Source organism: Dendrobates tinctorius, unplaced genomic scaffold (assembly GCF_039654945.1).
Source record: "Dendrobates tinctorius isolate UK_male_01 unplaced genomic scaffold, ASM3965494v1 ptg000034l, whole genome shotgun sequence".
Classification (NCBI taxonomy): domain Eukaryota; kingdom Metazoa; phylum Chordata; class Amphibia; order Anura; family Dendrobatidae; genus Dendrobates; species Dendrobates tinctorius.
This window is the reverse complement of record NW_027361702.1, coordinates 11,337,472-11,351,207: the sequence shown is the minus strand read 5'-3', so window position 1 is coordinate 11,351,207 and position 13,736 is coordinate 11,337,472. Positions and strand designations below refer to the sequence as shown.

Below are 13,736 nucleotides of genomic sequence, written 5' to 3'. Positions count from 1 at the left end.
GAGGCAAGGACACAACAGGGTGCAGTTTCTTTACCTTTACTTGGCAAACGCAGTCCAGGGTCCTGGTTACAGATGGCACAGGAGCAGGCTAGCCTGGAAGCAAATCAGGGATCTCTCTATCAGATGGGTTGTGTAGTCTCCTTCTTAGCGTTGGCTCAAAGTACATCCAGTACTGTGTTACACTGAAGTTCCTCCTTCTTATCTTCTCTTAGAACTACCTCGTATGGCAGACAGCTGTAGCCCTCTATCTCTCTTGGCTCACCCGTCGCTGTTGTGCCTCCGAGTCTTAGTTGGGAATAGAGCATTTACAGCTTCCTATTCCTGTGGTTTCTGTTGCAGGACCTTCAGTATCCATACAACCATGGAGACCAGGCTCCAGATCATGCGCTATCACCGGGAGGGAGCTCTCTATATGCAGCTCAACCTCCAGCTTCTCTCCACACGTCTAGACTCTCTGCCCTCCTCACACTAACTCCCCATTTCCCTTCCTGGCCCTCAGAGAGCACTCCTCCCCCAATTCTGGTTCAGAGCTCCCTCTGCTAGCCTGGAGTGGGAACTGTGTTGCATGACATGGTTAACTGTTAGAGAGACCCTTCATTGCCTCCAAGCCTGACATCACCCTCCCTGGAGGAGGGCAATGCCACTGTGGCGACCATACTCATGGGGGCGCCACACTATCATACTGGATGGGAGGCTGTGCGGGCCATCATAATGTATGGGGGATTTGGTGGCCATCATACAGTAGGAAATCATACTGAGTGAGGAGCTGTGCAGACTATCATACTGTGTGGTGGGCTGTGGATAAATTATACTGAGTGAGGGACTTTGTGGGGCATCACTAAGGGTGCTATGGGTGTATCACATTGAGTGAAGGCTATGGGGACATCATACTGTGGGGGCCATGATACTGAGTGAGACACTGCGGGGGCATCATACTGAATGGAAAACAGCATACTAACAGGCCTTCATACTGTGTATGGGGAAACTATGGTGGCACACTTTATAGGCATCATACTGTGGTGGTTTTATACTGTGTTTGGGGCACTGTGGAGACATCATACTCTATAATGGCCATTAAAGGTGTGAGAACACAAAGGGGCTTCAATAGGGGTATAATTACTATTTACCTACTACAATACATGTCCGTCTCCCTATTTATAAAAGTTGGGAGCTATGACCCCAGCTACTCTGTTAAACATTTTTGGTGGGCAGAAAGGGGAGCCCAATTAGAACTGTCTAACCATGGTCATTAACGAGCTATCTCCAGTCCAGGCCATCACAGTTGCACCCCAGCTGTCAGTCACAGCAACGCCCTCTGGTGATCACACAGGCTCTGTGACAACATGATTGCCCTGTAGATGATATATGTGTCATTTACCTTTAATTTTACCTTAAAAGGCAATCTTATAAAAAGTTTTCTCTTGTCACAGATTGTACATCCTGGTTATAGAGATACAACAAGAAAACACAGAATAACAGATTTGCAAAAATACTCTGCAATAAAAAATAGCAGTAATCAGCAAGTGCTGGATAGCAAATACAGGGTATTTAGTCGATACTTTTTTTGTGCAAAAAAATGTTCACCAAGCTGCTCCACCACGTCAAGGTAACCCCTATCAAAGCACTCCGTATCTAATGTATTAAAAACCTGAACATGTGAACAGTGTCTAATATGAACAGGATTCAGACAGGCCGCTCCCTAGTATGGGCTTGTGGTCTGAGACAGCTCTTATGTGCACGTCACACAAGAGAGGGGTGGGGTCTCCCAAACCATGCTAAGCATGGAAAAAAAACAGATTAAAAACACACATGTGACATGCACAAATGTGAACACGTCGATCAGACAATGCTCACACCACCCACTAACTGAGATACAACAAGAAAACACAGAATAACTGATTTGCAAAAATACTCTGCACTAAAAAATGGCAGTAATCAGCAAGTGCTGGATAACAAATACAGGGTATTTAGTCAATACGTTTTTTTGCACAAAAAATGTACACCAAGCTGCTCCACCACGTCAAGGTAACCCCTATCGAAGCAGTCCCTATCTAATGTATTAAAAACCTGAACATGTGAACAGTGTCTAATATGAACAGGATTCAGACAGGCCGCTCCCTAGTATGGGCTTGTGGTCTGAGACAGCTCTTATATGCACGTCACACAAGAGAGGGGTGGGGTCTCCCAAACCATGCTACCTTGACGTGGTGGAGCAGCTTGGTGTACATTTTTTTGCACAAAAAAACGTATTGACTAAATACCCTGTATTTGTTATCCAGCACTTGCTGATTACTGCCATTTTTTAGTGCAGAGTATTTTTGCAAATCTGTTATTCTGTGTTTTCTTGTTATATCTCAGTTAGTGGGTGGTGTGAGCATTGTCTGATCGATGTGTTCACATTTGTGCATGTCACATGTGTGTTTTTGAACCATTTTTTTTCCTTGCTTAGCATGGTTTGGGAGACCCCACCCCTCTCTTGTGTGACATGCACATAAGAGCTGTCTCAGACCACAAGCCCATACTAGGGAGCGGCCTGTCTGAATCCTGTTCATATTAGACACTGTTCACATGTTCAGGTTTTTAATACATTAGATAGGGACTGCTTTGATAGGGGTTACCTTGACGTGGAGGAGCAGCTTGGTGTACATTTTTTTGCGCAAAAAAACGTATCAACTAAATACCCTGTATTTGTTATCCAGCACTTGCTGATTACTGCCATTTTTTATTGCGAAGTATTTTTGCAAATCTGTTATTCTGTTTTCTTGTTGTATCTCAGTTAGTGGGTGGTGTGAGCATTATCTGATCGACGTGTTCACATTTGTGCATGTGACATGTGTGTATTTAATCCTGGTTATAGCGCCTCAATAAGGTCTATGAAATAATGGCTTACCTGTGATTCTGTGGCCTCACAGAAGTTTTGTGGTGACAATTTTCTTTCTGATCCACACTGTCTTGTGATATACGAGCACTGAGGGTAGAGTAGTTGATGGTCACAAATCGTAAGACCCAACGTAGACCTTTTAGGGTGGGCCAGTCATAACTGGAATAAAAGTCTGCACTTCCTGAACACGGTTCCTACGTGATGAAAACATAGACATAAAAGCTTAACAAACCTTTACTTATTTATGTCATTTAGTTATCATTTTAAATTGCATACATTAAAAATGGCATGCACCATTCTAAGAATTCTGAAACCTTTGAAGATTACCAATTTAATATAATGAATTACAATAAAACAATACAAGTGTCAAAGACACCGCACTACACTCGCTCACAGAGCCAGTGCGCATGTCCTGAGTACAGAAACAGTGTTAAAAGATACCTGTGGAGCAGGGCAGCAGAGGTGACAATGCATGCTTCAAACTATTAGTGTCAGGGTCCAGTCAGCGCCGGAAAGTAAAGAGGCACAGGATCTGCGGACACTGAAGTTAGCAAGCTGGCACAGGACCTATGGTCAGGTGACTGCAAGGGGGCGGGGCTTAGCATCCTGCTTTCAGATATGACAGGACACCATACAACAACTCAGTCAGGCAAAACGGAGGTCACGACAGTACGGGCAAACGAGGCACAGGAGGGACAAACAGACGGGTAGTCAGACAAAGCCAAAGGTCATACACAAGAGAGCGATGTGGTACCAAGGGGACAAGCAGAGAGAAGTCGGGTCACAAGCAGAGAGTCATACACGAGAGGTAGCGCAGTACAAGAGGGGCAGGCAGAACTCGTAACAGGGACAGAACCGGATCAAAACCAAACAAGCAGGCAAGATATCAGGCACAAGGCACACGTACGCACAAGGTCAACTAACTCAGCCGAGGGCAGGAGTATAACTGACACCGGACCTAGGTCCAGTGAGCATTAAATAGCCGCCCTCTGCCAGAGAGAGGCGGAACAATTAACCACCTGTCTGATCAGGACGGGCCAAAGCGAAACCCCGTCCTGGATCATGACAGTACCCTCCTCTCAATGGGGGACCACCGGACCCCCAGGTCTCTCAGGGTACTTGGCGTGAAAGGCCCGGACCAACCGATCCGCATGGACCGATCGAGCAGGAACCCACGACCGTTCTTCAGGACCGTAGCCTTTCCAATGTACCAGATATTGAAGGGCACAACGGACCAACCTAGAGTCGACGATTCATTCCACCTCGTAGTCCGACTGCCCGTCTACCAAAACCGGTGGTGGGGAAGCTGATCATCCCTCCCCACCAGACCGCACAGGTTTCAAAAGGGCCTTATGGAAAATATTTGGGATCCGCAGAGATGGTGGGAGCCGCAAACGAAAAGCCACCGGGTTAACTGCTTCGGTAATTACATAGGGACCTATAAACTTGGGTCCAAGCTTCGCAGAGGGGACCTTGAGCCTTATATTCTTGGTGGACAACCATACCTTATCCCCAATCTGAAACACCGGTCCCGCGGATCGTTTTTTGTCCGCAAAAAACTTAAATTTGTCCTGGGCCTTCATAATGTTACTCTGGACCTCCCGCCATACCTCCCCCAACCGCTGGATCGTCTCATCCACCCCAGGACACCCAGAATTCAAATGGGAAAATTCTCAAAAATGAGGATGAAACCCATAATTACAGAAAAAGGGAGCTGTACCCGTAGACTGGTTAATGCGGTTGTTAAATGCAAACCCGGCCAACGGTAACACAGAACACCAATCATCCTGTCGGGCTGAGGCCAAGCAACGCAAAATTTGCTCCAGAGACTGATTGGTCCGCTCAGTCTGCCCATTAGTCTCAGGATGATAAGCGGATAAAAAGGACAGACCAATACCCAACCTCTTGCAAAAAGCCCTCCAAAATCTGGAAACAAATTGCACTCCTCTATCAGACACCACATTCAAGGGTACCCCATGCAACCGCACCACATGCTCAACGAACAATCTGGACAACGTTTCCGCATTAGATAGAGCTACCAAAGGTACAAAATGTGCCTGCTTACTAAACCTGTCCACCACAACCCAAACGACGGTATTACCCTTGGAGGGGAGAAGGTTGGTGATGAAATCCATGGACAAATGAGTCCATGCTCTCTCATGAATTGGCAGTGGTACCAATTCCCCGGCCGGCCGATTATGGGGGGTTTTTGCACGGGCACAAACATCACAAGCAGACACATATTCCCCAACATCAGAGGCTAAAGCAGACCACCAGAATACTCTAGCAGTGGCCTTCCGGGTAGCTGAGATCCCTGGATGTCCACCCAGAACTGAGACATGGAACTCCCGGAGGACCTTGAGGCGAACTGAGCTGGCACGAAAAGCTTATCCACCGGCTTAGTCAGAGGTGCCAGAGACTGAGCCGCCCGAATCTCCCGTTCCAACATATGAGAAATATCTGCCAACACCACTCCAGGTTGAAGAATGGAGGATGGAGGTTCCGGGGGGGACACCGGATCTAGACTGCGTGACAAGGCATCCGCTCTGACATTTTTAGATCCTGGCCGAAAAGTGATCGAGAAATTGAACCGGGAAAAAAAAAGTGACCATCTAGCCTGTCTGGGAGTCAACCTTTTAGCTGACTCAATGTAAGCTAGGGTTTTGTGGCCCGTAATTACTGTTATAGGATGGACAGCCCCCTCCAAAAAATGCCTCCATTCTTCAAAGGCCAACTTTACGGCCAGAAGTTCTCGATTCCCCACATTATAGTTTCTCTCCGCAGGGGAGAACTTCTTTGAAAAAAAGGCGCAAGGTCTCAAATTGGTCAAAGTGGCGGGTCCCTGGGACAATACCGCCCCCACCCCCAGAACCGGGGCAGATATGAAACATTTTTTTAAAAACTGAAACGCTGCTACCGCTGCGGTTGACCAATTCTTGATATCGGCTCCCTTTTCAGTCATGTCTGTGAGGGGTTTAACCACCTGTGAGAACCCCCTTATAAATTTACGGTAGTAATTGGCAAATCCTAGGAAACGCTGCAGAGCCTTCAAATCACAAGGCTGAACCCACTCGACAATGGCCTGCACCTTCTTAGGATCCGTGCAATACCCCTCAGCAGACACAATGAACCCCAGAAAAGACAGTTCCTGGACAAAAAATAAGCATTTTTCTAATTTAGCGAAGAGACAGTTCTCCCGGAGCCTTTGGAGAACTGCCCGAACATGTCATTGTGAGCCTGTTTATCAGGAGAGTAGATCAATATGTCATCCAAATATACCACCATAAAATGTCCAATGAAATCAGAGAACACATGATTAATTAAATTTTTGAAAACCGCTGGAGCATTGGTCAGACCGAAAGGCATGACCAAGTTTTCAAACAACCCTTCAGTAGTGAGAAAAGCGGTTTTCCACTCATCTCTGTCCCGGACTCGGATAAGGTTATACGCTCCCCGTAGATCTAACTTTGAAAACCACTTAGCTCCGGACAACTGATTGTATAAATCAGGAATAAGTGGAAGGGGATACGTATTCCTCACAGTTATCTTATTTAACTCACAAAAATCGAGGCATGGGCGTTAACCACCGTCTTTTTTCTTTACAAAAAAGAACCCCGTCTCTACGGGAGAAACAGAAGGACGAATGTGTCCCTTACGGAGACTCTCGGAAATATATTCTTTCATCGCGGCCCGTTCTGGACCCGAAAGGTTATTCAAGCGGGCTTTGGGCAATTTGGCACCTGGAACCAGGTCAACGGCACAATCAAATGGGTAAAAATGTGGTAAAACCTCAGCCTCCATTTCGGAGAAAACGTCCGTATAGTCTTTCAGGCACTCCGGAATACCTTCCAGACCCACGGATGACACAGACACCATAAAAATACATTTTTCAGAACAATAGGGACCCCATTTAACAATGTCCCGATATTCCCAATTAATTACAGGATTATGCAATTGTAACCAGGGGAACCCTAGCACCAGTCCCGCAGGCAGGTTGTCCATAACAATCTCTGAATATTACTCAAGGGTCTAGAATCAAATGATAAGAACATACCCCTAAAAATGATACTTTATTAGGTTAGAAATAACCAAAACAGACTTGGTTATGCACCAATAACAAAAAGTGACAAAAATCAAAAACAAAAACAAACGTGTTCAAGCAAAACCCCAATAAGGGAATAACTAGGAGTCCCTATTAGATGCCCTGAGCTCACAACTGCCTGGCCACGGAGGTTGGCACCCTAGGGGGGACGTTGTGGCGCCCCCGCTCAACGATGACTGTCCCTAGGGACCCTGATACACCCTGTAGCCACTAGGGTTACCCTCTACCCAGTCGTAAAGGGACCCCTCATACTAGACAATAAAATACTGCTCTAAGGAGGGCCCTATATCCCTTATAGTTAAAAACAATAGAACACATTCAATCCACATTAACAGGTGGTTTCAGGGTAAAGTTGTGAAGGAAGTATTTCTATTTTGGCACATGGACTATTGTTAATCTTGTGGTCATCAGATGTGTACTCACCAATCACGTCATCCAGCGCTCTACTGCGCAGACTCAGAGAGCAGATAGTGATCGCCATACCGGCGTCATTAGAGGCAGCACCTCCTGTCCCTCCAGCGCACAATGCGCATGCCCAGGACTCCATAAAGATGTCTGACGCCCCTCTTCTCACTATATGAGATCAATGTCTCCATTTTTAACCATTCACGTGCTATATAACAATCGATCTCGCCCTCTTATCCATATTATATGGCTAGATTTTAATGGGTTCTTTTTAACACAAATAGGGGGTTATTAAATCTTAAATCTCTCATTTATATTGTATGATCAGTAAATAGAGGTTATCAAGGGGGGCAGGCAGTAAAGAGAACATCCTATACATAAATATTGCATGATAATACATAGGAATCCTCAATTAATGAGGAAACAAAACGAAAAACCGGGGATGGCCGATAGACTCAAAAAGGGGTCCCATCCATCAATCGTCACTCATAAGAAGCAGGCAAAGGAAAATTGCTCATTTAACCCTTTTGGTTCCAGGGAATCCATTATAAATATCCACTCACATTCTCTCCTCAGGATCATCTTGTCTATATTGCCCCCTCTGGGGTTTATATTTACAACCTCAATTATATTGAATTTGATATCACCAAGATCACCTTTATGGCACAACCTCATATGCTTCGCGAGCGGGGTCTCCCTTTGGTTCCTCACATCACCAATATGTTCCCCCACTCTCCTCCTGAACTCCCTCTTAGTTTTACCTATGTAGTCTCTGGGGCAGGAACAGGTGGCCATATAGATAACCCCTGTGGTTAGTTCGAGAAATCCCTCTGGTAAAAGATCTTCCCTGTACTCGAACTACAAAAGGACTTCCCAGGTCTCATGAATTTACAAAAACTACAGTCTCCACACTTAAAAAAACCACGGGGTTTGCGATCCAGCCATGTCCCAGTATTGACTGGTCTCCTGTACTGGCTGTGTACCAACATATCCTTAATAGATTTGCCCTTCCTAAAGGTTATGTTGGGACGCTCCCCCAGCACATCCCTAAGGTCAGGGTCCAGTCTAAGAACATCCCAGTGTCTGGATAGAACTCTTCTAACCTCCTGGTGTCTGGTATCAAATGTCCCAATGATCCTTATTTGTTCCTCCGAATCCTCCGCTACACGCTTTTGCAGTAATTGCTGTCTATTCGACCTATTTGCAAAATCATATGCGGTATTAAGAATGTGTCTAGGGTACCCCTTCTCCTGAAAGCGACAAAACATGTCCCCTGCCTGTCTCTGAAAGAGGTCATTCCTGGAGCAATTCCTCCTCAAACGAAGGAAGTGTCCCTTCGGAATACCTCTCTTTAGTGGAACCGGATGGTGGCTCTGCCAGTGCAAAAGACTGTTCGTGCTGGTCGGCTTACGATAGATACTTGTGGACACCCCTCCCATTTTATCTTTTCTGATCTTAATATCCAGAAATGGTATCTCAGATTTGTGGATCGCAGAGGTAAATCTGAGACCCACATCATTCTGATTTAATTCTCCCACAAATTCTGTAAACTGATCTTCCGACCCTGTCCAGATCATGAATACATCGTCTATGAATCTGTACCACATAGACACCAAACTGTGCCTCCATTTCTCCTCTCCCCCAAACACGACTGGGTAGAGGGTAACCCTAGTGGCTACAGGGTGTATCAGGGTCCCTAGGGACAGTCATCGTTGAGCGGGGGCGCCACAACGTCCCCCCTAGGGTGCCAACCTCCGCGGCCAGGCAGTTGTGAGCTCAGGGCATCTAATAGGGACTCCTAGTTATTCCCTTATTGGGGTTTTGCTTGAACACGTTTGTTTTTGTTTTTGATTTTTGTCACTTTTTGTTTTTGGTGCATAACCAAGTCTGTTTTGGTTATTTTTAACCTAATAAAGTATCATTTTTAGGGGTATGTTCTTATGATCAGATTGTCCATAACAAAACATGAAATATGTTCCTGGTGTAAGGAACTCACTTTAAGGAGAAACTCTTCAGTGTGAAACAGAACATTATTCTTAACCAGTGGTGTTTTGTCAATGGCAACAATGTGAATAGGAGTCTCCAACCTAACTGTCCCTAACTTACACCTGGCCACCAAGTCCGAGTCAATAAAGTTCAATGATGAACCGCAATCCACGAAGGAAGAAGTGGATGTAGAGACACTCCCACAACAAAGTTCCACTTGCAACAACATTTTAGAGAAGGCAGAAAAGGGTACCTGAGAGAGCCTGGGTGACCTTCATGACAATCACCCGGGCTCAGTCGCTTGTTGGTCAGTGGACCGGAGGGGCAATCCTTCTTCCAATGTCCAGAATCGCCACAGTGAAAACAGCATTTTCCCATGCGCCGTTGTCTCCTTTCAATTTCTTTGAGGTCGATGGTTCCCATCTCCATGACTTCCAATGTATGACTGGCTCCCCTTCCTTGGGGGAATAATGGTCTCTCAATTTGCACCACTCCCCTCGCCCGTAGCCTGCGATCCATTCGGATGGCCTGTGTCATAGCCTCTTCCAGGGAATCTGGCGGAGGGTGGAGAGCCAAGGCATCTTTCAGATGTTCAGACAGGCCTCTACGGAACAAACCCCGGAGGGCGGCGTCATTCCATCAGACCTCAGCAGCCCAGCGTTTGAACTCTGAGCAAAACCACTCGGATGAGGGCTTCCCCTGGCACACACTCATCACCATGTCCTCAGCCATACGCACTCGATCAGGCTCATCATAAATATGCCCCAGGGCTTCAAAAAAATGCATCCACATTCATACGCTCAGGGGCCGTGGTCGGAAGGAAGAAAGCCCAAGCTTGGGGGGCTCCCCTTAACAGAGACATAATGACCCCCACTCTCTGACCTTCATCTCCAGAAGAGTGTGGTCTCAATGAAAAAAAAAGCTTACAGCCCTCCTTGAAAACTCTGAATTTCCTTTTATCTCCAGAAAAGGTATCTGGTAACCTAACCGGAGACTCAGGGGAAACTAATGTGACATCCCAAGCCCCCAATGAGAATACCCCCTGCACAGTGTCAGCGATACGCTGCTGAGACTGAGCCAGGACTCGTTCTCCAAGGAGTTTCTGGGACATCTGAGTCAGGTGTCTCACCTGCTCAGAAAAGGCGTGCATAGGATCCATCACATACACAGGAGAATGGGAGTAGAGAAAAAAAAAAATGGTATAGGTCAGTTATAATGTCAGAGACACCATACTACACTCGCTCACAGAGCCAGTGCGCGTGTCCTGAGTACAGAAACAGTGCTAAAAGATACCTGTGGAGCAGGGCAGCAGAGGTGACAATGCGTGCTTCAAACTATTAGTGTCAGGGTCCAGTCAGCGCCAGAAAGTAAAGAGGCACAGGACCTGCAGACACTGAAGTTAGCAAGCTGGCACAGGACCTATGGTCAGGTGACTGCAAGGGGGCGGGGCTTAGTGTCCTGCTTTCAGATATGACAGGACACCATACAACTCAGAGTCAGGCAAAATGGAGGTCATAACAGTACGGGCAAACGAGGCACAGGAGGGACAAACAGACGGGTAGTCAGACAAAGCCAAAGGTCAAACACAAGAGGGCGACGTGGTACCAAGGGGACGAGCAGAGAGAAGTTGGGTCACAAGCAGAGAGTCATACACGAGAGGTAGCGCAGTACAAGAGGGGCAGGCAGAACTCATAACAGGGACAGAACCGGATTAAAACCCAACAAGCAAGCAAGATATCAGGCACAAGGCACACGTACGCACAAGGTCAACTAACTCAGTCGAGGGCAGGAGTATAACTGACACCGGACCTAGGTCCAGTGAGCATTAAATAGCCGCCCTCTGCCAGAGAGAGGCGGAACAATTAACCCCCAGTCTGATCAGGATGGGCCAAAGCGAAACCCCGTCCTGGATCATGACAACAAGACTGTGGGATGTCAACAAAAGTGGTCAAGTGGGGTCAGAAAGCTCAGAGCTAGTGCCCTATACACAATTTCAGAGGAGTTATAAAATGGTTAGCCCTTGCTACGTAAAGTATCACTTGCTTTCATTGTGGTGCTACTGTGTCCACCATCTCATCATTTATGAACATCACAACTTGTGAAGACACAGGGGGGTCAGCGGGTGCCCTAGTCCGCTAGACAAAACTGCATGGACCAAGGATCATCCCACCAAACGCTCTCTCGTTTTACCATGGCTGTAACACTACTCAAACAACACAGGGTGAAGGTAAAATAGTGTAGCAATAATTTATGGAGCCACAAAACAGGCAAATAATAATACATAGAACAGTCCCAGCAAATATCCAAGATGGTGCAAAATTGCAGAGTCTCACCCTTCCGCTGACTCGCTGGGATAAGAGCAGCTGTCTCTTCCAGGGCCACCTACCCCACCTGTCCCTCGTACATAGAGTAGGTAACGACAAGCTTAGGAAGATGACAGTCCATTGACATACAAGGCCAGGTGACTTGATTGTCCCAACCTGGATTCTCTAAAGTCTTTGAGGGTTCAGTGATGGTCAGGCCAATGAATCAGCTCCGTATTTCTTCAGTTGGAGCCATGATGCCATGGCTACTGGAATGTAGAGTCTCTCTAAACACAGGCAGATCCTCCTTTTTATAGTTCTCAACTTCTCATTCAGTCATTCCATCACAGGCTTGGGGGAAGGAGGTAGGAGGCCACCCCTCACTGCTGGAGTCTTCAAACAACATGCATAGATTGTCCTTCATATTTGCAGAGCACCAATGGGTCATCAACATATTACCAAACATTGTTCAATTATCATGGCCCTTGTTTCCCAAGGATAGTAGAACAATACTAGGACTGCAATACTCGGACAGATACAATAGCTAATCAGCAGCCAGTCAACAAATGACAGCCATTGACCATTGCTTCAATTGACAATCAGAGTCATCTTTCATTCTCACATGAACATAGCTTATATACCTGGGCCTACTGAAATAATACATCTGGATAATTAAGAATAAATGCTGTGTCATCACACAACTGTTATAGCAGTGTCTTTGTAGAACCATCTATAACATTACTTGTTACATCAGCAAACCAGTCAATGTCAACTTTTAGGAAGACAATTTCTTTCCAGAAATAATGTTGTCATCGTCATCCAGAGAACAATTATATCTTACCTGTCCCCGCTACTGCTCTGGCTGCTACCACTGCTCTGAGACTGTGGTCTGCAATGATACTGGATTAGGCGGTAATGATGTCACCACTGGATGGCATGCTAACCTGGTTTTGCTATCAACTACACTGAATGGGAATTTTCCTGTCCTGCCTGGTGTTAGGGGGTTTTTATTTTCCGCAGCATGTCAATTCTTTTTGCGGATCCGCAGGTACGGTTTCCATTCTGGCACATAAAAAATCTCTATCTATTTCTTTATCTCTCTCTCCTCCAGAAGCACAAAGGAGAAAGTTCAGAAACCAAATTCGCACAACAAAAACACACTAAAATCCACAAGGAATCCACATAATTTCCACAGGAAAACCGCAAGCGTTTTATCCTGCGTTTTCTGCCAAGAGATGCGGATTCTCTGCAGAAAGTTCCGCAGGCTAATCCGCAACATGTGCACATACATACACAACCCGCACACATCCCAAAAGAAATAAAGGGTGTGCATATAGTCATAGCTGAAAATGTTGGCACCCATGTGACTTGAGATTTATTGCAATTACACATGTTTTGTTAAACGCATGTATATTTCCTTTGTGTATATTAGAACAACACAAAAAAAACTGAAAAAATAAAATTGGACATAATTTCACAGAAACCCTAAAAATGGGCAGGATAAAGTTGTTGGCACCTTTACAAAATTATGGGTTAAAAACACATCTGAAAGGTAGACTCACAAACCCTGACTGATGCACTAGCAGGATGCAGCAGACCTCCATTTATAAAGGCTGGGGCAGCACAGGTGCAAACCACTGATGAAGACAGCCAGTAACCCAGCAAAAGAAGGGCTGGCTGCCTAGTGGGAAGAATGCACACAGATAAGGCTTGCATAGGACATAATTAGAATTTTTTTCCTATGTTAGCTGTTCATATTTAGCCGGGGTCACACTTACCGACGCAAAATACGGTCCGTATTTTACATGCGTAATACGGATGAATGACCCCTAAATAGTGCTCCGTATGTTATCCGTAAGCAAGGTGTGGTCGCGTATTTTGTGCATGTCAGCATCCGTATGTAATCCGTATGTAATCCGTATGTAATCGGTATGGCATCCGTATGGCGAGATTTTGTCGCAGGCTTGCAAAATGGACATTTAACGGTTTTGAGGCCTGCAAACTATTTAAATCATTAGCCTACATTCTATTTATTGGCTCAGGAACAGGTGGCTGCCTC

The 13,736-nt window shown here is 45.9% G+C and overlaps 1 protein-coding gene across 1 annotated transcript in view; it reads right to left on the bottom strand.

Moving 5' to 3' along the window:
• The window catches only part of ARL13A (ARF like GTPase 13A), a 224,333-nt gene that overhangs the window by 68,440 nt on the left and 142,157 nt on the right, over nt 1-13,736 (bottom strand). The window contains exon 6 of the mRNA XM_073573174.1: nt 2,891-3,075. Coding sequence (XP_073429275.1) covers nt 2,891-3,075 — 185 coding nt within the window. The remainder of the gene's footprint in view (nt 1-2,890; nt 3,076-13,736) is intronic.